The sequence below is a fragment of the Pezoporus flaviventris genome, unplaced genomic scaffold (genome assembly GCF_033815535.1).
Source record: "Pezoporus flaviventris isolate CSIRO_AGI_PZ_B2104156 unplaced genomic scaffold, CSIRO_AGI_Pfla_v1 ptg000078l, whole genome shotgun sequence".
In the NCBI taxonomy this organism is placed as follows: Eukaryota; Metazoa; Chordata; class Aves; order Psittaciformes; family Psittacidae; genus Pezoporus; species Pezoporus flaviventris.
The window spans coordinates 11,095,398-11,122,436 of NW_026892626.1; the positions used below are offsets into that span (position 1 = coordinate 11,095,398).

Consider the following 27,039-nt stretch of genomic DNA (forward strand, 5'->3'; position numbering starts at 1 on the left):
GCTAAATTTTGGATAGATTGTTCTATTTTTGCTAAATCCTCATCTACAGCCATCTGCAAACTTTGTAATTCCTGACCTTTTACTAGGGAGGCTATGCCTGTGCCTGCTCCAACTCCACCCGCTATCAGCAGTGTAGCTAAAGTTACCACTGTAATTGGCTCTCGTTTTTGTCTATTCAGGTCTCCTTCAAAATGGTGTAACACCTCCTCAGAGGTGTGATAGATCAGACGAGGAACAATAATCACCTGTACGCAAAACTGAGATTGATTAAACACTTTTAGGGATAGGCAAGGCGTTACTCCGATGTCTGAACAAACCCATTTAGCTCCTGGTGTCAGGATAGCCCATTTGTCATTTTTATTCTTGTGTTTCTCTATAGTGTGTTTTTCTATAGTGATTGCTCGGTTGCACAAAGGTTGATACTTTTTGGGCACTGTACCTATACATTTTCCTTGACCTGTTACTAATTGAATAGTAATTCCTTGCATATGGTTCCTCTGGTCATTCCATGGGCATTCTCGTGGGTTTGAACCATTAGACCATTGAATCCTACCTGGTTTTCCAATTGCCTCAAAATATGGTGGCCTAACACTATAACATAACCAACATTCCTCAGTTAAATTTGGTTTGCTTTCATTAAGGGCACGATAAGAGGCTTGCATTAGATTCCATAAGGGGTCTTTGGATTCTGACAACTCTAGATCCCTGGATACAATGCCATTAGTTGTTTTCGAAAGGGAGTCTGGAGAAGTGGGTGCGACACTTGCGGGGGCAACCTTTTCTTCAGAGAAAGTGGGTGGATTTAGGACCAGATTTGGTCCTACTGGTAAAGGATCATGAGGAAGCTTTTCTTTAATTATTCTAAAGCAACTTCCCCTATCTGCTCCTGATTCCCAATATCTAATTCCCCAGATGCGGCCAACTAACCATGTGTCATCTTGGGGTTCTTTTATAATGATTTCAATTCTGGTACAGGACACGGACACGCTGCCACAGGGTCTTCTAGGGTGTCCATCAAAATCATGCTTTGGGGGAGTGCAGCCTGGGGGTCCCCAAGTTACATCTATATATTTATCTCCCCGCGTTTTCCAATTTGAAGCAATAGTTTCACAACCCCAATAGCCACAGTAAAAATGACCTGGATAATTACAATAACTTCTGCCAGGGTTACTTGCTGGACATATATAAAATGCCTTGCATTGGGCCTGAAGCTTTGCTAGATCTGGGGTAAAAACAGGGGAGTCCTGTTCTATAGGTATCAGGGAATATAGATGCACGGAGAAATTCCACTTCCCTGGACCGATCTGAGTTTGAATTAATTTTGACTCTGGTAAATTATATAATTTCCAGGCCATAGGTTCATGAGGGTTTCCATTTGCTTGGGTTATTATCAATAACAAAACTAACGGCATACCAGGAAAAAGGGTGTCTGTCAATTTTTCCAGTTTAAGTATATTTTTACCAGTCCTGGGGAAGTTCGGCCATTGCTGCTTTTGCGTCCCATTGCTCTGGTTCTTTTCTCCACAGTTTGTTCCTCCTCTGCCTCGCCCGTCGACTCGGTTGCTTCGAGCCACGGGGTGTACCATCTTCTTGGCAGCAAGGGAATTCTTCAGGAGAGTAGCTGTTTCGGGCTTTCTGCCTATTTACATAGGCTTCCCACTTTGCAGCTTTAACTAATGGGGCAAAGCAAGGCACGGTTAGTACTTCCCTTCTACACTTACACTTTATAACCAAAATTTCAGTTACAAAGGGGACTGGTTCGTTGGAGTGGTAACAATAATATTGAGGGTTTATTCCTTTGGCAAAAAAATCTTCCACTACTCATGGAATTCCCGAATAATTTCTTGTTTTAGACTCTAATTGTTTTAATTTCCACTCAGTGAGAGTTCTTTGGATTTTCCAATACCGTGTGCAAGCTTCTATCGGAGGGTATCCATATTCACAGTGTGTCCACCATTTATCCTGGCATACCTCACACCTGGAGTACTGATTACTTTCCAGTGGGGTCTCGTCACTGGGCCTTTAATGCGACTGGCATGAGTCCATCCACGCTCAGCAGTCCAGACAGCTGTTTCTGTTGTAAGCAAAACAAGATAAGGTCCCTCCCAATTGGGTTTTAGGGTTTCTTCCTTCCACACTTTAATCAATATCCAATCCCCAGGTTTAACATTGTGAATTTTTAAGTCCAACGGGGGTCGTTGCACAATCAGTCCATGTTCCCAAAGCTTGTTACGATGTTCTGCTAATTGTGAAACATATTCATTAATCACACGGTCTCGAATTAAAACATTTGTTTGTGGACTTTCAATTCTGTAAGACATTCCATACACCATTTCAAACGCTGATATTCCTACATCTACTCGGGGTCTGGTTCTGAGAATTAATAGTGCCATGGGTAGGCACTTAATCCATGATAATTTGGTTTCTATCATTAATTTAGTCAAAATAGTTTTGATTTCTCCATTCATCCTTTCAACTTTTCCTGAACTTTGTGGATGCCATGGTGTATGGTATTCCCACTTAATACCCAAGCTTTCTGTTAGATCTCTAACAATTTTTTGACACAAAGTGTGTTCCTCTGTCCGAGTCAATTACTTCAGGTACTCCATATCGAGGTATAATGTGTTCAAGTAACACTTTAGTAACTTGGTTAGCAGTTGCCCTGGAGGTAGGAAAAGCCTCAACATAATGTGTTAAATGATCCACCATAACTAATAAATATTTATAACGCCCTGCCCTAGGTAGTTCAGTAAAATCTACTTGTATGTGTGAGAAAGGTCTGTATGCTGGGGAACGTCCTCCAAGAGGTCTTTGTCTCATGTTGTCTCATGACCTTTTGACAGGTCTCGCAGGCTGCCGTGACTGTCTTTGCTATATTATATACGCCTATACAGGCAAACTGTTGATTGAAATGATCAACTAACGCCTGTGTTCCCCAGTGTGTTTTACTGTGTATTTTTGAAAATATTTCAAGTGCTATGCCTTTCGGCAAGACTTCTCTCCCATCTGGCAATATGTACTTCCCATCTTGTTCCTTAGCTCCCATTTGTTCTAGTTTTTCCTTTTCTGCAGACTCAAAACTCAAATTCTTATTAACAGGTACTTGTTGCATAGTCAAAATCATACTATAATTGCCTGCCACTCGTTTTGCTTCTGTATCAGCTGCATTATTTCCCCTAACTTGATAACTTGTACCTCGCTGGTGTCCCTTTATATGTACAACTGCTATTTTATTCGGCATTTTCAATGCCCCCAGAACTCGCCGAATTAATTCCGGGTGTATTAGTTCTTTTCCCTGTGAGTTAACAAATCCTCTTTCCTCCCATATTTTTCCAAAAGTGTGCACTACTCCGAACGCATAGCGTGAGTCTGTATATATAGTTCCATCCTTTCCTTTTAGTGACACTAATGCTTTCCACAATGCATACAGCTCACAGGCTTGAGCCGACCAGCTAGCACTCAGGGGGCCTGATTCTATTGTCCTAAATTCCCCTTTTTCCAACTTAACAATGGCATATCCAGATAATCGTTTACCTTTCACTATTCGTGATGACCCGTCTATAAATAATACTTCTCCACATTGTAGTTCTTCTTCTTCTAAATCTGGCCTAATGCGTGTCTGTTGTTCAATTGTTTGAAAACAATTGTGCAATAATTCATTACCTTCTCCTGGGTACAAAAATTCAGCGGGGTTAACTGCTCCAATAGTTTTCAAAGATAGTTTAGGGGATTCTATAAGTATTCCCTCATATTTTAATAATCGGCTATCTGTAAGCCATTTTTCTGCTTTTTGTTGTAACACTCCCCGGATGTTATGAGGCGCATATAAGACAACCTCTCCATTAAAGGTAATGCGATTTGTTTCCTCAAGTAATAAGGCAGCAGCAACAATGATTTGTAAACAACTCGGCCAACCCCTGCTCACAGGGTCCAATAACTTTGATAGGTATGCCACCGGTTTCTTCTGTCCGGCCCATTCCTGAGTTAATACTCCGAATGCCGTTCCTTCATGTATGTTAACAAATAAATGGAATGGCCGCTTTAAATCTGGTAGGCTTAAAACCGGTGCTTGACTTAACTCTCTTTTGAGACTGACAAACTGCTCTTGATCCTGAGATGTCCACTTGGGTATTTTGTCTTTAGACAGTTGTTCATATAAGAATTTAACTTTAAAGCTATAGTTTTCTATCCATTGCCTACAATACCCAAATAGCCCTAATGCCTGCCGAATTTGCCTTTTAGTAACAGGCATAGGTAATTCCAAAATTCCTTTAATGCGCTCTGGATCCAATATCTTCTGGCAGTTAAACAAATAATGTCCCAAATATTTCACTTTTTCCTCCACAAATTGTAACTTTTCTTGTGATACCTGTAGGCCCTTTTGTGCAAGAAAGTTTAGAAGTCGAATGCTTTCTTTTCTTACATCCTCCTTATTATTCCCTGCTATGAGCAGATCATCTACATACTGTAACAGCACGTTCCCCGTTTGTACCTGGTATTCTTTTAAGAGCTCTTCCAGGGCCTGTCCAAACAGATTAGGGGACTCAGTAAACCCTTGGGGAAGCACGGTCCATCTCAATTGCTGTCTACGGCCTGTCTCTATGTCTTCCCATTCAAAGGCAAAATAATCACGGCATTCTTCTGCCAGTGGACAGGCCCAAAAGGCATCCTTTAAATCAGCCACACTATACCAGGAGTTATGGGGTCCTAGTTTGCTTAGCAGTGTGTATGGATTTGCTACTACAGGGAACCGGGTGATAGTTCTTTTGTTTATTTCCCTTAAATCATGTACGAGCCGATATTTCCCATTTGGTTTCTTTACAGGTAAAATGGGGGTGTTAAAGGGCGACATACAAGGCTCTAAGATTCCTTGTGCTAACAATCGATCAATTTCTGGCTTTAATCCTCTTCGTCCTTCTAGGGATATGGGGTATTGCCTTACCCTCACAGGTATGTGGGGTTCGGAAATTTGGATTTTAATTGGTGGAATTTCCAATCTACTAATTGTGTCCAGAGAGTACCAGACATCGGGGTTAATTTGTTTTTGATCATCCACGGTCAAAGGATAAGCAGACACTGTCAGCTCTTGATTTTTCACTTTAATTTCTAATTGCAATTCAACAATTAAATCTCGTCCTAACAGATTAAATTCTGCTTCAGGGACGAGCAAGAGTTCACCCATTCCAAATTTATTTTCAGTTTCGAATACCACATTTTTGATTTTGCTTACTTTAAAGGGTTCTCCTTTTGCCCCAATTACTTGTACTTTTTCAGGGGAAACTTTACATCCCTCAGGTATTTGCTTAATAGTTGATTTTTCAGCCCCAGTGTCTACTAAAAAGGTGAACTCTTGTTTATGGGGACCTATTCTTAATTTTATCAAGGGCTCATGATGACTCCGGTCCCCTAAGATATAGAGCCCCTGACTCTCCTATTCCGTTTTCAACATTTCCTCATCCCTGATCCTTTGTCTGCAATTCTTCTTTATATGTCCCTTCTTTCCACAGTAAAAACAATATCTCTGTTCCTTCTCTACTACTACGTTCCCTTGTTTCGTTCCAGCAGATCTGTGTTCACCAGTTCGCCCTTTGCGATCCTCTCTGACCACTGCTACCATCATTTTTACTTGTCGCTTGCTGCTGTCTTCTTCCCGCCTTACATAAACTTTCTGAGCTTCTCTCAGTAATTCATCCAGCCCTCTATTCTGCCAGTCTTCTAACTTTTCAATCTTCTTTCTGATATCTTCCCATGATTTTGCCACAAACTGAGTTTTGAGGAGCGCTTGCCCTAAAGGGTCGTCTGGATTTACCCCAGAGTACAGCTGAAGGGCTTTCCTCAGTCGTTCTAGCCACTCAGTAGGGCTTTCATCTTTCTTTTGCATTTCATTAAATGCTTTATTGATATTCTGGCCACGGGGTACTGCTTCTCTAATTCCCTGAATTACTATAGTTCTCAGATCCTGCATATGAGTTCTATGTACCGGATCTTGATTATCCCAATTAGGTCTTTGGAGTGGCCATTTAATATCTGCTTGGGGTCCCTGGACATGTTGAGCATCCCACAGTCTCATTCCTGCTCGTCTAATCATATCTCTTTCCTCAGTAGTAAATAATTGACCAAGGATAGATTGCATCTCATCCCAAGTATAAAGGTTTGGTCCCAAAAATTGATCTAATCTTTCTGCCACTCCGAGTGGGTCCTCAATTAAGTTTCCCATCTCGGTTCTTTTAAAATCTCGTAGGTCAGCCGAATTTAAGGGTACGGAAATATATCCGATCACAGGTTGAGGTCCCCACATGGGTATTTCCCTTAGAGGGTACATCTGAGCTGCCCCTTTTTGACTTCTAGTTACGCGTCTAGGAGGAGGGGGAGACTCTTGTTCCAACTCTGGTGGGGGAGTGGATGCTCTGGGGGCCTCTGGAGGGGCTGTGGGAGCAGGAGGAGGAATGTAAGGAGGGAGGGTTAGAAGGGTTTCATCTAATTCTTCCTTCTTTTTCTTTTGTTTAGTTTTTATTTCATTCAACGGGTAAAGTCTAGCTCCCGATTTTTCTAGCCACACTTCCGCATATTGACTCTCCTCCGGGTTAAGGGGTTTTTTATTATTAACCCAGAGGTTTAATTGCTGTCTTACCCAATCTTCTTCTGACCCATAGACTGGCCAAAAGACATTTTTAGAAATCTTCTTCCCTCCCCATATCTTAGTACAATATTCTATCATTTTTTGTTTATCTTTTCCTAGGGTTCCAGGGAAATATCTCCAATTGGCTAAGATATATGCCAGAGGGGTATTCTTAGGTACAATGGGTACCCATTCAGTCAGCTGATCGGAGCTAGCCTAGCTAGAGCCACAGCCGGCACGCTTCAGCGACGCGAGGGTCAACGGAGATTAGGAAAATCAGAGGGGATAGCGCAGAGACATCGCGATTCCCGACATCTCCCGATCCCCGAAGCCCCAGCAGCCCTTGCGAGAGAGAGGCTGACGTGGCGGGGGGCGTTTCCACGGTGACGGCGGGAGATTTAAAAGCGGCCTAAACTCGCTACTAGCATTCAGTCAGCTGATCGGAGCTAGCCTAGCTAGAGCCACAGCCGGCACGCTTCAGCGACGCGAGGGTCAACGGAGATTAGGAAAATCAGAGGGGATAGCGCAGAGACATCGCGATTCCCGACATCTCCCGATCCCCGAAGCCCCAGCAGCCCTTGCGAGAGAGAGGCTGACGTGGCGGGGGGCGTTCCCACGGTGACGGCGACCACTCCCCTGCTGCTTGCCTTGAAAAAGCCTTTGAGAGGGCAGCGACCTGTCACTGCCCACCGGGCACAGGGAGGAACAAGCAGGTCGTGTTGCTGGTGTCCCAGACTGCGCACCAATATGGTTGCCTCCAGAAAGAGAGCTTGCAGTAAGGTGACTACAGCAACTCAGACAGAGACCCCGTCCCAGACCGTGGCTGTTCAGGTCTCTGGGTGCAGGGAGTGCCAGAGCCTGCTGCTGCCGGGGGAGGGAGGACAGCATTCCACCTGCGTGAGGTGTGAGCAGGTAGAAGATCTGCTTAGCCTGGTGGCAAGACTTAAGGAGGAGGTTGAGACACTGAGGACCATCAGGGAGTGTGAAAGGGAGATCGACTGGTGGAGTAACTCCCTGGCGGGCCAGTCAAAACGGTTCCAGGGAGATACCCCCCAAAAGGGGAAGGACCCCCTGCCTTCTCACACAGAGGGGGATGGCCCGAGGCAGCCCCTGCCCTGTAGCTGTTGCGCAGAGGTAGGGGACCAAAAAGACGATGAGGGTTGGAAGCGAGTTCCAGTTCGACGTCGTGGGAAACCCTCCCCCCTTCCTGCCCTGCTTCCCCAGGTGTCCCTCCGTAATAGGTTCGAGGCCCTGGATCTTGAAGGAGGGGTAGGTGAGAATGTGGGGCAAGGCCAGCCCACAAGGCCACATAGGAAAAGGGAGTCGACTTTGCACCTCAAGACTGCCTCTGTTAAGAAAGAAAGAAGGGTCATTGTAGTAGGGGATTCCCTTCTGAGAGGAACAGAGGGCCCGATATGCAGAGTTGACCCTCATCATAGGGAAGTGTGTAGTCTGCCTGGAGCCCGGATCAGGGATATCACCAGGGCGCTCCCCAACCTGGTGCACCCGACAGACTATTACCCGCTGCTGGTCTTCCAGACAGGTGGGGAGGAAGCTGCTTCCCGCAGTCTGAGGGGGATGAAGAAAGACTACAGGGCCTTGGGGCGGATGGTGAAAGAGTCTGGGGCTCAAGTGATCTTCTCCTCTCTCCTTCCATCTTCCACTGATGTGGGAAGGAATGGGAAGATTCAGTTCATGAACAATTGGCTTCGAGACTGGTGCTACAGGCAGGGCTTTGGATTCTTTGATAACGGCTGGTTTTATAGGGCACCAGTCTGGACAATGACAAGTGAGAAAGGTTTGTCTCACAGAGGGAAAAGGATGCTGGGGCACGAATTAGCAGGGCTCATTTGGAGAGCTTTAAACTAGATTCGAAGGGGGATGGGCTTGTAGCTGGGCTTGCCCCAGTGGGGCAGCGCTCCAGAATTAATGAAGACTGGGAGGCCTCCTACAATCCTAGGGTGAAATCGGTGTGCTCAGCTCGCTCCCTGAAATGCCTGTACACCAATGCGCGCAGCATGGGAAATAAGCAGGAGGAGTTGGAAACCTGTGTTAAGTCAGGAGATTATGATCTGGTGGCAATTACAGAGACGTGGTGGGACAGCTCACATGACTGGAATATAGTCATGGAAGGCTATGTCCTTTTCAGGAAAGACAGGCCAGCCAGGCGGGGTGGTGGGGTTGCTCTTTATGTGCGGGAGGAACTACAGTGCACCAAGTTCTGTCCAGGGACAGATGATGAGCGAGTTGAGAGTCTGTGGGTGAGAATTAAGGGGCAGGCTGGCAGGGGGGATACTGTTGTAGGTGTCTGTTACAGACCACCGGATCAGGGTGAGGAAGTTGACGAGGCCTTCTACAGGCAGCTGAGAGCGGCCTCACAGTCACAGGCCGTGGTCGTCGTGGGGGATTTTAACTTCCCTGATGTTTGCTGGAAGGACCACTCGGCAACCCAGCCACAGTCCAGGAGGTTCCTCCAGTGTATGGATGATAACTTCCTCCTGCAAATGGTGGATGAGCCGACCAGGAGAGGAGCGCTGCTGGATCTCATCCTCACTAACAAGGAGGATCTGGTCGAAGCAGTAAGGGTTGAGGGCTGCCTTGGTTGCAGCGACCACGAGATGGTGGAGTTCAGGATCTTGTGTGGCAGGACTAGTAGAATACCAAGTAGAATTGCAACCCTGGACTTTAGCAGGGCAAACTTTGGCCTTTTCAAGCAATTGATAGGGGAAATCCCATGGGCAGGGCTGCTTGAAGGTAAAGGGGCCCAAGATAGTTGGTTGACATTCAAGGACTGCTTTTTCCGTGCTCAAGATCGGAGCATCCCGACACGTAGGAAGTCAAGGAAGAGGGCCAAGAGACCTGTGTGGCTAAATAGGGAATTGCTGGGTATGCTCAAGTGGAAGAGGAGAGTTTACAGGTCATGGAAGGAGGGGCTGGCCACTTGGGAGGAATATAAGGCTGCTGCTAGAGGATGTAGGAAGGCAGCTAGGAGGACTAAGGCATCCTTAGAATTAAACCTGGCAAGAAGGGTCAAGGACAGCAAAAAGAGCTTTTTTAAATACATGGCAGACAAAACTAACACCAGAGGCAATGTAGGCCCACTGATGAACGGGATGGGTGCCCTGGTGACAGAAGATAAAGAGATGGCAGAGTTACTGAATGCCTTCTTTGTCTCTGTCTACTCTGCTGCGGGCAGTCCTGAAGAGCCCTGTACCCCTGAGACCTTAGATGAAGTCAGGTCGACGGAGCGGTTTGCCTTAGTCGATGAGGAATGGGTTAGAGACCAGTTGAGCAATCTGGACATCCATAAATCCAGGGGTCCAGATGGGATGCACCCGCAGGTGCTGAGGGAACTGGCGGAAGTCATTGCTAGACCACTCTCCATCATCTTTACCAAGTCTTGGGAAACGGGAGAGGTGCCTGAGGACTGGAGGAAAGCAAATGTCACTCCAGTCTTCAAAAAGGGCAAGAAGGAGGACCCGGGTAACTACAGACAGGTCAGCCTCACCTCCATCCCTGGGAAAGTGATGGAACACCTTATCCTTGGTACCATCTTAAGGCATATCAAGGATAAGAAGGTTATGAGGGGCAGTCAACATGGCTTCACCAGGGGGAAATCATGTTTGACCAATCTCTTAGCCTTTTATGAGGAAATAACACGGTGGATGGATGATGGCAGAGCGGTGGATGTGGTCTACCTTGACCTCAGCAAAGCATTTGACACAGTCTCCCACAGCATCCTCGCGGCTAAAATGAGGAAGTGTGGACTGGATGATCAGGTAGTGAGGTAGACTGCGAACTGGCTGAAGGAGAGAAGCCAGAGAGTTGTAGTCTATGGGGCTGAGTCTAGTTGGAGGCCTGTAACTAGTGGAGTGCCTCAAGGGTCAGTACTGGGACCGGTATTATTTAATATATTCATCAATGATTTAGATGAGGGAATTGAGTGTACTATCAGCAAGTTTGCTGATGACACTAAGCTGGGAGGAGTGGCTGATACGCCAGAAGGCTGTGCTGCCATCCAGCGAGACCTGGATAGGCTGGAGAGTTGGGCAGGGAGTAACTTGATGAAATATAACAAGGGAAAGTGTAGAGTCCTGCATCTGGGCAGGAACAACCCCAGGTTCCAGTATAGGTTGGGGAACGACCTGTTAGAGAGCAGTGTAGGGGAGAGGGACCTGGGGGTACTAGTGGACGACAGGATGACCATGAGCCAACACTGCCCTTGTGGCTAAGAAGGCCAATGGCATCCTGGGGTGTATTAGAAGGGCGGTGGTTAGTAGGTCGAGAGAGGTCCTCCTTCCCCTCTACTCTGCCCTGGTGAGACCGCATCTGGAGTATTGTGTCCAGTTCTGGGCCCCTCAGTTCAAGAAGGACAGGGAGCTGCTGGAGAGAGTCCAGCGCAGGGCAACAAAGATGATTAAGGGAGTGGAACATCTCCCTTATGAGGAAAGACTGAGGGAGCTGGGTCTCTATAGTTTGGAGAAGAGGAGACTGAGGGGTGACCTTATCAGTGTCTATAAATATATAAAGGGGGAGTGTCACGAGGACGGAGCCAGGCTCTACTCAGTGGCAAACAATGATAGGACAAGGGGTAATGGGTACAAACTGGAACACAAGAGGTTCCACTTAAACTTGAGAAGAAACTTCTTCTCAGTGAGGGTGACGGAACACTGGAACAGGCTGCCCAGGGAGGTTGTGGAGTCTCCTTCCCTGGAGACATTCAAAACCCGCCTGGATGCATTCCTGTGTAACATTATCTAGGTGTTCCTGCTCCGGCAGGGGGATTGGACTAGATGATCTTTCGAGGTCCCTTCCAATCTCTAACATACTGTGATACTGTGATACTGTGATACCCTTCCCATGGGAGTCGAAGGCTTGCTGCCCTTCGCCCCCATCTTCTGGAATATGCACAAACATACACTCACTCACTCCTCTTGTTCCTGGCCCAGTCCCTCGCGGGAGATGGGAAACGCAGTACTTAAGAGTCCACACTCACTTGGTTCAGTATATCGAACCTCTCACTCGTTATATTCCAGGAAACCCAATCCCGCCCGAACGGCAAACCCGCGAACAACTTCGCAATATACTTACGCGTCCTGCGTCTTCGTCCGGACTCCCGTGCACAGAATTTTATGGGATTTTACCGGTTTCTCCTTTGCTCATTATTCTAGAATTTAGGTTCGTCGGTAAGGTTGGGGTGAGCTGTTGGTCGCGGGGCCGCGAAATGTCGCGGGGCGCCTCCCCGGAGGACCAAAGCCCACCGTTCCTTATCCGAGTCACGGCACCAGAAAATTGTCATAAATTGAGACCACAACGGATCATAATCCAATTAAAATTTTTATTAATTATAGCAAGTAGGATATGAGCAAAAACAGCGCTGGACGACAGGGGAGTCTGCGCTCCGACAACTGCCGTCCTGAGCAGTTCAAATAGTCCCTTTTTATACATCTTTACTTCCGTGCTCGTGAAGTAGTGGAGGTACTCTGCGCATGCTTCAGCTGTTGCTAGGGGGTCACTTCTGTCTCCTGGTGGTCGTTGAGGCTGAAGTAAGAAGTCTTCCTCCTTCATCCTATAGTTGACCTTTTACACATATGTCCTTATATGGAGTTGTTTTATCTTATTTCTGCCAGTTCCTGAAACATCTTACTGTTATCTTTAGTCCACATCTGCTATGTTTGTCTAAGCGGTACTTGATTTAGTTTGTGTAAGTGTTTGCGGTTATCTTATCTTGCACAAGCTGTGTCCGGTGACTGTTTGAGTACGTGATTTCACATTTTTTGTTGCCTAACATAAATCTTATTAAACAATACCTTTATTCTTAGTTTCTTACACCTAATCTTTATGTTGGACTTAACATAAATCTTAATAGACAATACCCTTATCCTTAGTTTCTTACACCTAATCTTTACATTGGGCTTAACATAAATCCTAATAAACAATACTCTTATCCTTAGTTTCTTACATTTACTTTGTTCTTTTTCTCTCAGCCTTTATGGCAAACATGCAATAAAGCAGAACGCTGGCAGGATGACACCCCATGCAAAACAGGGCACATCAGCAAGACTGGAACAACCAACCAGCCTCGCCTTGACAGTCAAAAGGGGATTTCAAACACATCGCCTTGGTAAGTCTGTGGCTTTGCCAAAACCCCTCGGACAGGCAGAGCAGGGGGTGAGCGGGTGTGTGCTTGATGCGTAGCGCTGGTGACGGAAGGCCGGACAGTTCCATTTCGGACTGGACGTTAACCGACGTTGAGAGCTTATCTCGCGACCCCGCAAAAGCAGACCCTCGGACCGCAGTGAAACACCGGGCACACGCCCCTGGGGAGGACAGCGAGACCCCTGGGGGGTCACAAACTCCGGCCCCTGGGCGGAGAGACGCAGACCCCGGGGCCGCTCTCGCCGCTCCGTACAACTCGCGGTCCCCGATCTCGGGGTCGCCAGTAGTGGCAGGAAGCGTTGCTGGGCGCCGACAGCGGGGAATGAGAGCTTCGAGTGCCTCTCTACTTCGTGTACCGAACTGGCTTCCAGTTAAGATCTTCCTTAACTGGAGTAACTCCGAGTTTCCCAGCTTGGCAGCTGGATTCTTTTTTATGACAGTAAACGAGTTACAGAAACAGTAAATATTTTTTGAAATCTGATTTTCTTGCAGTTGTTAACGACGGAATTGCCCCGCCACGTAAAATTCTTTTTCCACCTGAGAAAACCTGCATGGATTGCCAACAGCCACTGAACGTTGGAGCTGGACTGCAGAACCTGGGCAATACGTGTTACCTTAATGCTGCTCTGCAGTGTGTAACTTCCGCGCCTCCTCTGGCCAATTACGTGCTTTCACTGGAACACAAGAAGTCACTGACACAGACCCCGACCCCGGGGCGGACAGAGCAGCAGGCCCCGCAGCTGACAAACTCGGACCCCAGTTCGGAGGGACACAGACCCCGGCGCCGCTCTCGCTGCTCCGTGCTACTCGCGGTCCCCGGGCTCGGGGTCGCCAGTAGTAGCAGGAAGCGTTACTGGGCTCCGACAGCGGGGCAATGGGAGCTTCGAGTGCCTCTCTACTTCGTGTGCCTAACTGGCACGGTTTTTGTGATAAAGAACTGCGAGTCTCCTAGCGTGGCAGCTGGACTCTTTTTTTATGAAAGTAAAAAGCTATTACGTGTGTGCCTCTCGGGGACGTAAGGGGTGGATTTTGTTGAAACAGACGTGCCTCCTGCCTCCCGGAGACGACACCCCCAACCTATTGCTGTATCTAACTTGGTTTGCATGAGGTGCGTGCCTCGTAGGGACTTCAGAGGTGCGTTTTGTGGAAGCAAAACGCGCTGCCTCCCTGAGGCGATCGTCCCGTTCCGAAATGGATAGCAGTGAAGCTGCCCCTGAGGGCAGAGATGTGTTGTGTGGCCTTTTAGAGCAACAGAAGGCTCGCCCCTCTCTGCCAGGGGCAGAATGGGCCGAGAAAAATCGGTGTAATTCGCAAAGTCTAACAGACCGAATAAGCGCCCTGCAAAAGGATGTGAAACTGCGGCCCGGAAAGGGTAACTCGGTTGTCTGGGCCGTACCGGGCGCCATCTTGGCTGCTGCACCGGAGGCTGGCGAAGAACAACAAAGAGCTGGATCTCAGTTCAGTTCATACAAACTTTATAAGACCTGCTCCGAGCCCTGCAGGACCAGGCAGTTAACCGTTAGACAAAGAGAAAAATCAGGCTAACTACTTGCAATTAGCTCTGAAAAAGGAACTCCTTGCAGAGAACCCCGCCCCTGAATATCCCCACAGGGGCCTGGGAGGGGGGGACGGACTAAGGTCATTAGGTTGGTCCAGCAAACACAGGGAGGATGTTGCTGATCTGGACGAACGCTAGATCTGGACGATTTTGCTTGCCACGCCCAACCTCCTAAACCACCTGAGATTTTCTTTGCTAAAACAAATGGATCGCTTGAACCAGTGAGTTGTTTGTTCCATCTAGAACGTCTCACCTATGGTGTGTTTAGTATTCAGAAGCATTAAAATGTTCCTAATTCATGTGAAATACTGTGAAAACAGCACAAATTTCAACGTTAACACTTTGTGCTATTGTCCCATTAGAATTTGCAGAGCTGAACTGGCATGTGAGAACATGCTGATGTGCGGATTGACTCCACAACTCGTTAAAGTTGTAAAGCAGGTATGCTTTTTAGTCAGCGCTGAGACGCACGGGGATAATTCCTCAAAGTCATGCGTGCCTCGGTGTTGTTTCCCTCTACGTTTATGCTCCAAAGTTATATGTATTCATAAGGTTGCACAATATGCCTATATATATTCATGTCCTGTCCCTGCTTCATATTATAATGAGCTAGAAGGTTCTGTGCACCTGCGCAGTGCCCCCTCTGGTCATGGGCAGGGGTCTCAAGATGGAGTAAATGAGTCTTCCTCCTGTGGGTAGGGGTCTTCAAGAGGAAGTCAATGAGTCTTCCTCTTCTTGAACTTTTCACCTTTTAGTCTTCACGTATGGCCTTAGGGTTTGGTCGGTGTCCCAGCCATAAACCGGCTGCCTCTCCCCCTTCAGGCGTCTGCTTTCCCTTATCAATAGCTGCTTATCAGTAGAATCAGTCTGCTTTTCCTTGTCAAAAGCACCAGGTGTCTGCTTTTCCTTATCAATGGTTAGTGCCTTTGTTCTGCTTAGTAGGCATGATAGCTGCAGACAATACTTTTGTTTAAGCAAGCAAATTTCTCTAACCCCCCTCTACACCCCCCCGTACAACCCCCCTGTACATTGGTTAACCCTGTATCAATCCCCCCTTTTTCTATAAAATGAGTAAATTCTTTTACTATATTATTTATAACAGAGCTATCCATGTTTCTTCTATCGATTTATAAAATGATTTTGATATACTTTGTATTATGCAAGGTTCAGTCATTAAAATGAGTAGTCCTATAGTTAAGATTAGAAGGCCTTGTTTAAGTATTTCCCTGAACCATCCAGTAACTCCTAGGTTATTTAGCCATTCATCCATTCTACCTCCAACAATTCTAAGCTCTTGCACATTTTCCTGCAATTTTCGCAGCTTAGCATGAATTGATTCAGAATGGTTAGATAAGTTCATGCAGCACATACTTTCGAAATCCCCACAACCATCCTGTAACAACATCTTTGTTACCTCCCAGGCTTGTGCGTTTCTAGTTGGAAAGGTTTCCGGCCAACCTGAAAAGGTGTCTGATAGTACCAACAGATGTCTATACCCCCTTTTTCTGTCCTTTTGCAAATTCTCTTGCAACATTTTATGTAGTGCCATTACCATCCATAGTGTTTTTGAAATAGTTTCCCGTTTCTACTTGATACTTAAATTTCATTTCTTTTTTCAATCTTCATCATTTATCATAGATCGTTTACAATTTCAGGAAGAACATTTTGTTATACCACAAGTAATCAATATTAAAACAATTAATAGTAATATTCCTGCAACCAGTTGCCTTAACCAGAAGAGATCAGGTAACCATGAAGTTAACTTTTTCCATATTTCCTCTACGGTTGCTGAGATATTTATGATTGCCTCACAAAACATCTCACAAAATGCAGTATTCTGTTCAGCAATAGGGTTAAACCCTCTCTTAACCAATACCATCCTTTCCCTTCAGGAACCAAGCTACCACTGAACCACGATACCATCTATACAATTTGAAGAGTGACCTACACCTGTGGCATTTAAACAAACATAGTCTCCTATTCTGGTTAACTATTCCAAATCTTAAAATTGCAGTGTTGGAAATTGGAATGCCAATTAATGGAAGGCCCTGGTCTTCTCCCGATTCAGGCAACTGTGCACACACCAAACAGTCACTACAATTAACAACTTTAGTAGCATTCTGCATTAATTTCAGGTATAAGTATTAGTCCCAAGCTGGTATGTCAGTTATCACATAAATCCAAATCACGACTGATATAATTTCATATGCGAGGGTCCTGAAGGTTTGATCCGCCACGTCTTCTATGGTTCTATATTCTTGCAAGCAGGTTGTTTCTTTATCTTCCCTGCTGTAAAGGTGGTCAATATTATCTGGTACGGTCCGCTCCACTTCTCCTGTAGAGGATCTCCTGAAAAATTCTTAACATAAACCCAGTCTCTGGATCTAAAAGGGTGAGTCGAATAATCCATGCCTCTCACTCTTGTCCTCAGTATTCTCTTACTTCTTCTAATTGCTTTCCCAGATTGACCAGAAATTTTAGGAGAAAGTCTTCTGGAAGTCGGAGAAGGTTTTCTCCTTTAAACTGGGACTGATACGGTCTTCCATATAAAATTTTACATGGGATAGCCTCTTCTTTCGACCGAGGTTTAGTTCAAATTCTTAATAGAGCCAGTGGTAAGGCTTGGTATTAATATTTTACTAATCTGTTGTTTGATCATCTTTTCTACTTGCCCACTGGCCTGAGGCCTGTAAGGAACATGTAGTTGCCTGATTTTTGCTAATTTCTTGTAACTCTTTTGCACTAAAGGGTGAGCCTCGGTCGGAAGAAATTGCCTCTGGTACTCCGAAACAAGGTATTATAGTGTTTAACAATGTTCCAATTACTTGTCTTGCATTATTTATTCTACAAGGGAATGCTTCTGGCCACCCTGAAAAAGTATTCATTAACACCAACAAATATTGGTCTCGGTAATTCAGAAAAATTTATTTGCCAGTGTTGTCCCAGATAAATTCCTCCCGAGTTGTACCAATTTGATTTCTATTTTCAATTTTAGGATTATTCTTGAGACAGAGCTGACATTGTCACTAATTGAACTGTGTTATATAGATTCCTTCCTGCAATTTGGTCATCTAAGTATTTATACAAAGAGTTGCTACCCCAATGAATTGTTATCTTTCTCCTGAACTAGCTTCCAGAGTTGCTTATAGGGGATTACAGTTCACCCATCAGGTATCTGAACCCAATCTTCTTTGTTTTCCTCTCCTTCAGGATCTCCGATTTTCTGTCCTCCTTTGAATATCTAGGTTTAGATTTCTCAATTGTTAGTTTGCCGTCAGGGATTAAGGGAATGAGTTTAGATTGTTCAATTTCTCATTTGGCTTCAGAATCGGACAAACTTCACCTTGTTGATGCCCTCGACAATACATAATAGCTACCTCCTCAGGTAGCTGAACAGTCCCTCTCTACTTCATGCACCGAACTGGATTCCAGTTAAGATCTTCCTTAACTGGAATAACTCCGAGGTTACCTACTTGCCTGATATTTTCACAAGCCACTTTGTTTTACTGGCCTTGTGGACAGTGGAAAGTTTGGGCCAGTTTCACTCCTTCTTATTCCTCTTACAAAGCACATTCGGAATGAAATATCATCACACACAAGAACATTATTCCGTTAGCTTTGGTAAATTAAAAGAGATTCACTGAGCACCACAAATAGCTGATTAAGATGTCGCATTTTTTTAATGCTAAGAAATACTACATTTCCTGCTACAGTAGCCTTAGTTATACGTTACTCTCAATAGTTATTCCTGCCGGATAGAAGAACTTCATCTAAATACAGCAAATTAACTCCCAAGGCACTTCCTTCATGCTTCTGGGCAGGCATCCTCACCCGGTTAAATAAACAGATTTTCAGAAGGGAAGAACTGATACAAAAGTTCTTCATGGCTTATGAATGCTTTTGTAATCTCACATTTCTCCAGAAATACCTTACTGGCTGCTTTTCACACCCTTGCACTTCTTGGTACCACTGATTCTGGCTTATTTGCATTACAGCTCTACTTGTACAGAGCTCAAACTGATGCACGCATTGCTCAAAAACAAAACCTGAAGTTGCGGAACAGAAGACTCGAAACAGGTGATGTGAGCAGCTCTGAGATCACGCTGCTTTTCAAACGCAGGACATACGACTCCAAATCATTTCTAGAAAGAGTTTAAATGTGTTCCATTAAGCAAAGGTATCTCCACGCCGACACTTGTTCAAGGATTGTACCTCCGCTGGTTGAGTTTCACTCCCTTGAAAGTACTTGTATCTGAACAGGCATCCAAGCAGACCACAATTCCACACGCTCTGGGGAAAATCTGAGGTGTAGAAACGTTTACTTTGTTCTTTTCCTCTCAGCCTTTATGGCAAACATGCAATAAAGCAGAACGCTGGCAGGATGACACCCCATGCAAAACAGGGCACATCAGCAAGACTGGAACAACCAACCAGCCTCGCCTTGACAGTCAAAAGGGGATTTCAAACACATCGCCTTGGTAAGTCTGTGGCTTTGCCAGGACGGCACGTTTCCCTGTGCTGTATGCCGAGCTGCTCTGCAACTCCACCAAGCAAAATTGCTTTGATAAAGCAGTGGGTCCCCAAAGCGGTCACTGGCACAGCAGGCACGGCTCAGGTTCAACAAGTCTGTGAAAAACTGCCTGCTACCGGAAGCAGTCCAAAAAAGCCACCCTGTGCGTCCAGCATGGAACTAGGGGCTTTCCCTTAAGAACAGCACGTGCACTGGGAGTAGAAAAGCATCGCGGTAAAACCCCAGCTCCCGCGGCACGAGCGGCGTTGTTCCTTGCTTGGCGAGGAGGCGGCGGCTCCTCGCGGGGCCTGCGGCCTCCCGCGGGGAATCGAACGCTTGGATTCTCGCCGTCCTCACGTCCCGTCCGTTAGTTGCCATGAGCACAGAGTCGCCCCAGGCCGCCCGCTGCTGCGCTCCTGCTTCCGGACGGTCCTGGAGCTGCGAGCCCGGAAAGCGACACCTGGGGAGGGGTTGAGGGCACCGAGGCGGGGCGGGGCGGCGCTGAGGCTGTCCCCGCACAGTGGTTGCCGCGGGTGGGAAGTGCCGAGCGGGGCTGGGTCGTAGCGTGAGGTGGAGCGGGTAGGGCGAGGCGAGGTGAGGTGAAGCGAGGGATCCCTCGGAGCCGCGCTCTGCCCTCGCCTTCCGCGTCAGGGTCTCTTTGGTTTGGCTGTGTTTGGGCTCTTGCCGCTCCCAAGCGCGGACATGCTGCGTGCCGCGCCGGTCCGTGAGAGCAGCGGTGCCAAACTGCTCTTAGGAACCAAAACCTGTCGGAAAGGCAGAGCGGGGGGTGAGCGGGTAGGTGCTTCAGGCTTAGCGCTGGTGACGGAAGGCCGGACAGTTCCATCTGGAACTGCTACTATGACGTTAACCGGCTTCGAGAGCTTCTCTTGCGACCCGGGAGAAGCAGACCCTCAGACCCCGGTGAAACACTGGGCAGCCGCGCCTTGGGAGAGCAGAGAAGCCCCTGGGCGGACGGAGACCACGGTCCCGGGACGGACACAGACCCCGACGCCGTCCCCGACCCCGGAGCTGACAAACTCGGACCCCTTTGCTTCCAGGTAAGGTTAAAGTGATAATTAACTGCGGGTTTCCTGGGTTGGCAGCTGGATTATTTTTGATGAAAGTAAACAAGCGTGGCGTGTGTGTATGGGTTTGTGTGTGTGTGTTTGTGTGTGTGTTCGGGTTGTTCCTTATTTCGAATTTGTGTGTGTGTATACGTTTGGGTTTTGGTTTTGTGGTTTTTTTTGGGGGGGGTGGTTTTGCTTTTTTGTTGTTGGTTTAGTTTGGGTATCTTTTTCTTACGGTAGTGTTGCATTGTGGAAGTGTCGTTTGCAATTTAGAGACATAGAAGTGCTTTCATGTCTTCATGTCTACTACAGTAGTAGTAGTTTTGTATTGCTCCTTATTTCTACGTAGGTGTTTTTGTGTATGTTATTGTTTTACAGTCACCGCTGCCAGTGTTTGTTTTGTCATGAGACAAATGTGTAATTGCACTTAACGGCAGTTTTGTGAGTGGGGTTTTTAGTTTGGTTGTTGTCGTTTGTTTTTTTTTTCATATTTCTTACCAGCTATTTAGTTCTTCAAGTTATCTCTTTGATACTGAGTGACAGAATTTCCTTCTGGAATGCTTCTTGATAGTCTTAAGTCAACCAGAACTTTTACCTCTGTTACAGATACGAACAATGACTTTAAAGAGAGTATCTTCAGTATTTAAAAACCTGTCACAACCTGAGGAAGATGCAGAGAAAGCACCGACAGGTTCTGTGTATTCTAGAGCCTCTGAAAAACCTAAGCCTTTTGGCCAGGAAGAGCAAAGTTAGTGTGTCTTCTGTCCTTCCCCTCCTTTCTTCAGAACAAAATACCCAAAAGTTAGAAAACGCAGTTCTCATTTGTTGCACTGATACAAGATGATGACTAAAGCCTTCAGCACTAGGCTGCAATTTTGTGAGTCCCCTAAGGCAACTGAAGGGACTGGTATTGGAAAACCTGTAGTTTTATCTTTAAAAACCTACTTGCAACAATGGGTTTGAGGAGGTTTTTATAATACACAGACTTAGCCAGGTCTTCTGTGCTGTGCAGAGAAAAGTACATTTTACCTTTGTGTTTACGGCTTCCATTATTCACAAGCCTTTGAATGCTAACCCTGCTCAGGAAGAGGTCTGGTATCCGTAGGGTTACCTGCTCCGCTGGTTACTCGCTTACTTTTCCATCCTAGTTCTTACAATCTGTTCATGTTGTTTTGCGTTGTGGAGCGGACCTGGTTCTTCTGGGTCCTCCTGCAGAATGCTCCCTTTTAAACATGCTTTTTCAAAGAGAAACAGTAACTATTTTTTGAAATCTGATTTTCTTGCAGTCGTTAACGATGGAATTGCCCCACCACGTAAAATTCTTTTTCCACCTGAGAAAATCTGCATGGATTGGCAACAGCCACTGAACGTTGGAGTTGGACTGTGGAATCTGGGCAATACGTGTTACCTTAATGCTACTTTACAATGTTTGACGTACACACCTCCTCTGGCCAATTACATGCTGTCTCTTGAACACAGCAAGTCATGTGAGTACTTTCTAACATGATTATAAATACGTTGGGCAGCTGCAAAGGTGAAAGAACAAGAGTGATTCTGTGGAGAAAATGCGTGGCTTTCCCGTTTTACCTGTCGAAGCTGGCTTTGACTGCCATCTTCGTGGTCTTTTTCAACGTAAATGATTCTGTGATTCCATGCTTATTTAACAGGAAGCTCAGAATGGCATATAAAGTGCATTTGTTCATTTAATGCCCAATGGCAAAGTTGCAAATAAAGAGCATTTCTTGCTTTGTGTGAATAGCGAAATACGTTGTAAAGGAAGGCATTTGACGAACATTTGGCATTTGTGTTTCCTGCTGGTAGAAAGGTGGTAAAATGTAGGATGTTGGCATCGTAGCGTCTTCGTCTCTGCAGCCTAGATAGCGTCATGTGCTAGTACTGCAATAAATGACATGTTCACTATTGACCCATTAAAAAAGCCCACACCCTAGAAAGCACTACGAGATAATTTCTGCTGACCTGAAACGGAAATTTGTGTGGGGCAGTATTAAAATTTAGACTGGTTTTATTCTAGTTAAAAGTTTGTATTTTTTAAGCCTTTGAATTTGTGTTCTTCCCTTTTCCATTCTATGCTTGAACTGATTTGGCATAGGAGCCTCTTTTCATATCCTTCTTAGGTCTATTTTGACAAAGGTACATGCATGCTTTTTGGTTTGGCATCTTTGTGTTTATTCCTAGAAATTTAACTGTGGGTTTTTTTGACATAGATAAAAATGCTTCCAGTTAAGAACCCTGTTGCAAAAAGGAGGGCAGAAATACTTATACATACCTTCCTTTAACCTTTCCTTTCTCCCAGAGGATTCTTAGCTCTGTGTCATGTAGCTCACCTAACAGCAATATGCTGAAAATCGCACGCATTCTCTCTTAGCGCTGTGTCATCAATATCAGTAGTGTTTTTTGTGGCTGTTGTTTTCTGGGTTTGTTCTTTTTTTGGTAGCAATGCTTATTTGACTAGACTGTGTTGCTTCTTTCACTCTTCAGGTCACGAAAAAGGCTTCTGTATGATGTGTACATTGGAAGCTCACGTTAACCAGGCCCTGTGTTTCTCTAATAATGCTATCAAACCTATATCTGTTATCAATGGCCTTAAAAGTAAGTCATTTCAGATGGTTTTCTTTTGATATATTGGGTAACTTCAAAGCACTCTCTGATGCATAGAAATGATTTTGATACTTTTAGAAACGTGAGTTTTCTTTCATTTTCTAGGAGATAAATATAACCACCTTCTTATTTATTAGGTATAGGAGAACATTTCTGTTACGGCAGTCAAGAGGATGCACATGAATTCTTGTCCTTCACTGTTGATGCTTTGCAGAGAGCTTGCTTGAATGGAAGCACCACGTACGCATAAACGAATTATTTAACCCTTAGATGTTCTCTAGCCCCTTTTACTCCTTTCTTTACTATACTACATTAAAATGACTGTCCTTGGTAAAAACTGTTTGAAGAGTTAACTCTGAGCCTTGTATCATCTGAGGCCTGATTTATCATTTCTTTCCAGATGGGACACATCTTCTCAAGCCACTACACTTATTTATCAAATATTTGGAGGATACCTAAGATCCCAAGGTACTTGTTACAATTCTTCCTGTCCTTTGAACTGGTCTGTGTCTGTTTGTCTGTAGTAAAGGACTTTGTGCTTTGACTAAAGTAAAATGTATGAAGACTCTAAATTTGTCCAGTCAGTGTTAAGCATTTGTATTCTGATTCCAGTAAAATGCTTGAACTGCAAAGCCGTTTCGGACAGGCACGAGCCATTCCTCAGTATTACTTTGGATATAGAGGTAAGGTGTTTTGTGAATACGGCTCGAGCTGCATAAGGACCTGTAGAGCTTTCCAGATAAAGGCATTTTACTTAAAAATATACACTGCTAAAAGGAAAGAGCTTGGTGTTGAGTGGGAGTGGATTGGGCTTTGGTCTTGTGTGGAAGGCATCTAGATGCTCTCCATGTTTGCAGTGGGTTTAACCTGTAAAAACAGTAATCACATCTACACAAACACCTATACCCTCACACTTCTCTGTTATTCTGCTTCAGCATCTATAAATCTATCGTTAGGCTGATGGGTTTGCTTGTTCTCATTATTGATGCCGTAGCATAGTACAGATGGTGTCTGTGGCACTGCAAACTTTATCCTTTTATTTCAAAGTAGCATCATTTCCACAGGAGGTAAATGCTCAGCGTACTCTGAGGTTTCTGCCTCCTTCACGGTGGTTGCCGGTTGACAGTAGGTCACTTGAGGATGAGCTAGCAAGGTTCTCTCGTTAACTACCAGGAAGTGTTTGAAATTCTGCATTTCCGGTGACTTAGTGCTCTACCTTCTTATTCATCCAGACCGTTACGTCTCTCACTGCGGCTCTAGAACAGTTTGTGAAACCTGAACAACTGGACGGAGTAAACAGCTATAAGTGTAGCAAGTAAGATTCCTACTAATTCCATCTGAGTCCAAGAGAAGGCGTTTAATGTGTCACGTGAATATTTGGAAATAGAAGAATTGTGGCCATTAGCTCATATTAGACTTTTATTCCTACTGCTGCCTACGCTGGGGTTTATTAGCCTTCGTCAGTGTGAGGTTGCACACAGAAATATTCTTCTGGCCAGAAGTTAAAGGGGATGTCTGCTAAGTAGGGGTGAGCTGAAGCACGGAGCTAAGGACAACGATTTGGGGTGGGAGGCAACATCAGCTGGCTGAAGGTCCTAGTGTTCCGTGTGAAAGGATAATGTTCTAAGTCCTTTGTTTTGTAGAGCTGTCCGCTTACATGCTGTTACCTTCTGTCTATTAACAAACGTGAAGCGCAGCATATGGGTTCATAAGCCTGTGCGAGAGATGAAAACTTGTTTGAGTTTTGGGAGGGGGAAGAATTTGCTGTTAAACATTTGTCTGTGCTTGTTTTTAAGGTGCGAAAACATGGTTCCTGCCTCCAAGAGGTGCACGATACATCGCTCCTCCAAAGTTCTCATCGTATCACTGAAAAGATTTGCAGATTTTACTGGTGGCAAGATCAACAAGGTATATTTGCAGCTGTAAAGCAGCTTTATCTTCTTGGAATGGGTGATTTCCCCAAGAAAATATCATTTTAAACGGGGGAAGTTTAGATTGGATATAAGGAAGAAATTCTTTACTGTTAGGCTGGTGAGGCATTGGAATGGGTTGCGCAGGGAAGTTGTGAATGCTCCATCCCTGACGGTGTTCAGGGTCAGGTTGGGCAGAGCCTTGGGTGGCATGGTTTAGTGGGAGGTGTCTCTGCCCACGGCAGGGGGGTTGGAACTAGATGATCTTAAGGTCCTTTCCAACCCTAACTATTCTATGATTCTACGGTTTAAAAGTTGTTAATGTTTGCAGGCTGTAAGTGTAATAACAATAGTCTAAGAAAAGTCAATCTAACAACTATGGCTTACGGTAACCATAAGAGTATACCTCACTCTTAGAGTTAATTCTGCAGAAAACAGTTCTCTGCAGCTTCAATTATGAAATATTGTTTCTGAGAATAGGTATTTTTAAATGAATCAAGACTATATTTGTGTGATCCTAGCCTGTGTTTTGAGAAGGGTTTTTGTCAGGCTGTTCCATGAAGTGTTTCAGGGTAATTTTTGAATCTTCCTGGTTTGTGTTTAGGATGTGGAATACCCTGAATATTTGGATCTTCGAGCATATATGTCCCAGTCAAGGGGAGAACCACTCATGTATTCTTTATACGCAGTTCTTGTTCATTCTGGTTTCAGCTGCAATGCAGGACACTATATCTGCTTCATAAAGGTGGGTATCAGCTTGATTTCTAACAGGGTAAAATAAACAAAGAAAATCAATGTTACCGGCAACCACCATTTTGATGGAGAAAGGTTGAATGATGTGTTCCGTTTGATTTGTTTGGTACGTTTCGTGCTGTAGTGTTCCGCCTGTGATGTCATTTGGACATCATGCATTTTGTCTGAAGACGCCACTGTCTTTTGTTTGCAGGCCGGCAATGGGTTTTGGTATCGAATGAATGATGCCATAGTGGAGCGTTCCGATATCAAAACGGTTCTCAATCAGCAAGCTTATTTACTTTTTTATATCAGGTAATACCAACTACTGAATCTGTTCAGAATATATTTACTTTCCTGTTACTGATACTTTTCTTTTTTTCCAAGTGTTTTTCTTTCTGTCCTAGGAAAAGTTTACTGTTTCTGTAATTCAGTTCTGTCTAACCTGAACTTACCGCTGTCGTTTACTGTCTTTCATTGCTTGGCCTTAAACTGGTGTGCTTGTGTACATTGCTCTGTATCCGCTCTACGTAGCAGGGTAATTTAGAAGAGGAGAAATAACACCGTAGATGGCATAAGGGTGAGATGTTGCTCTGACAAGAATAGTCATTGTAGGGAGACCATTGTCTGTTTTTTTAGTTTGTAGTCTTGGTTGAGTCTTTTGTATGTGGCTTCTGTGTCACGTCATCTGTTCTTATAAAATTACAGATGGGGTTTTAATCCAAGAATAGATTGAAAGAAAAACTCTAAAGTGATATCACTGCTTTTTTCTCAAGGCGCTACGATTTGACAGTTGGAGAACGTGGTTTTTACTTACCAGCAACTTCTTATCCCCATTCATTCCTTGGTCAGCGGGGGCCTAATAGTAAGCAGGCTGGATTTATGGGAGCACGGCTTCCTCCTCGTATGATTAAGGTAATTTGCAGGGAGCAAATAATAGCACCAAATTGATAATGTTGTTTTCTTTTGATGGGGGGGGGGGGGGGGGTGGGGGGTGTGTAGCTTGTTGTTTTAGAGCATCTGATGAATTGTTTTCCCTCCCACACTGCAGCTTTCTTCACAACCATCATGCAACAGCCAGAATTTCACCTGAGATAGTACTTCATAAGTTTCATAAATATACTGGGGGGGAAGGGGTGATGTGTGAAATAGCAATGGTGCATGTAAGGCAAAGTGATCTTGTTTAATAACTAATGAGGAAATTTTGAAAACAGTTTTCTTCTGAAGGTGGTATTTTTTTGTCTGTTAACGTCTGCGTTTTAATTGTAGATACCTGTAGCTGAGTCACCGATTCCTCAAGAAATAGTCTTAGAATCCCTGGCCTACAGCCACCTGAACAGGTTGGCAGAGAAAACAAGGTAAATTGAGTACACTCTGATGAAAACAAGATTTCATACAAGTTTATCATTGTTTTACCCATCTACTAGTACTATTTAATAGAAAGCTTTACACAGTACAGCAAATTCCACACTGTATGTGTAGGGTTGCAGACATCAGCACTGAACATGTGTTATTCTGATATTAATGAAAGCAGATGCCTCCCAGAATGGTTCTGTTTCTTCATAGGATAATTTTACTTTTTTTTACAATTGGATTTCTTTTCCAATGTAAATTCCCACCTCGTGCCCTCCCATTTTGTGGAGAGAAGGGAAATGAATGAGTTGACTTTTTTCTAGTTTGGGGAGAGCAAAGGTAGTGGTTTTGGCTACTGATGCGATGCAGAGCAGTGAGCAGAGGGAGACAAATGTGTTGGGTGTGGGTTTTAATGTACTACTTGCAAGCTCAAGAGAAGAAAAACATCTTCTCTGGGCACTGCTGAATGTGTAAGAGTCGGTTTCTAAAGGGACTGCCTTACAGAGTCCCTT

At 45.0% G+C, this 27,039-nt stretch overlaps 3 protein-coding genes across 3 annotated transcripts in view; 2 read left to right on the plus strand and 1 right to left on the minus strand.

The window, feature by feature from the left end:
* Nucleotides 1–1,054: 1,054 nt before the first annotated feature.
* Nucleotides 1,055–2,758, minus strand: LOC133279530 (uncharacterized). The gene is made up of 2 exons (XM_061473322.1): nt 1,979–2,758; nt 1,055–1,673 (listed from the first exon to the last, which is right to left on the minus strand). The coding sequence occupies exons 1-2, from the start codon at nt 2,466–2,468 to the stop codon at nt 1,459–1,461; spliced, it is 705 nt and encodes a 234-aa protein (XP_061329306.1). The 5' UTR covers nt 2,469–2,758; the 3' UTR covers nt 1,055–1,458.
* Nucleotides 2,759–20,528: 17,770 nt separating this feature from the next.
* LOC133279829 (ubiquitin carboxyl-terminal hydrolase 42-like) lies at nt 20,529–26,536 on the plus strand. The gene is made up of 12 exons (XM_061474004.1): nt 20,529–20,661; nt 21,200–21,400; nt 22,413–22,523; nt 22,670–22,772; nt 22,933–23,000; nt 23,145–23,215; nt 23,765–23,847; nt 24,329–24,440; nt 25,047–25,187; nt 25,389–25,489; nt 25,951–26,089; nt 26,444–26,536. Exons 1-12 carry the CDS (start codon nt 20,529–20,531, stop codon nt 26,534–26,536), a joined length of 1,356 nt encoding a protein of 451 aa, XP_061329988.1.
* The window catches only part of LOC133279576 (ubiquitin carboxyl-terminal hydrolase 42-like), a 30,047-nt gene continuing 29,366 nt past the window's right edge, over nt 26,359–27,039 (plus strand). The window contains 1 exon segment of the mRNA XM_061473425.1: nt 26,359–26,532. The gene's annotated coding sequence lies outside the window, so the exon portion shown is untranslated.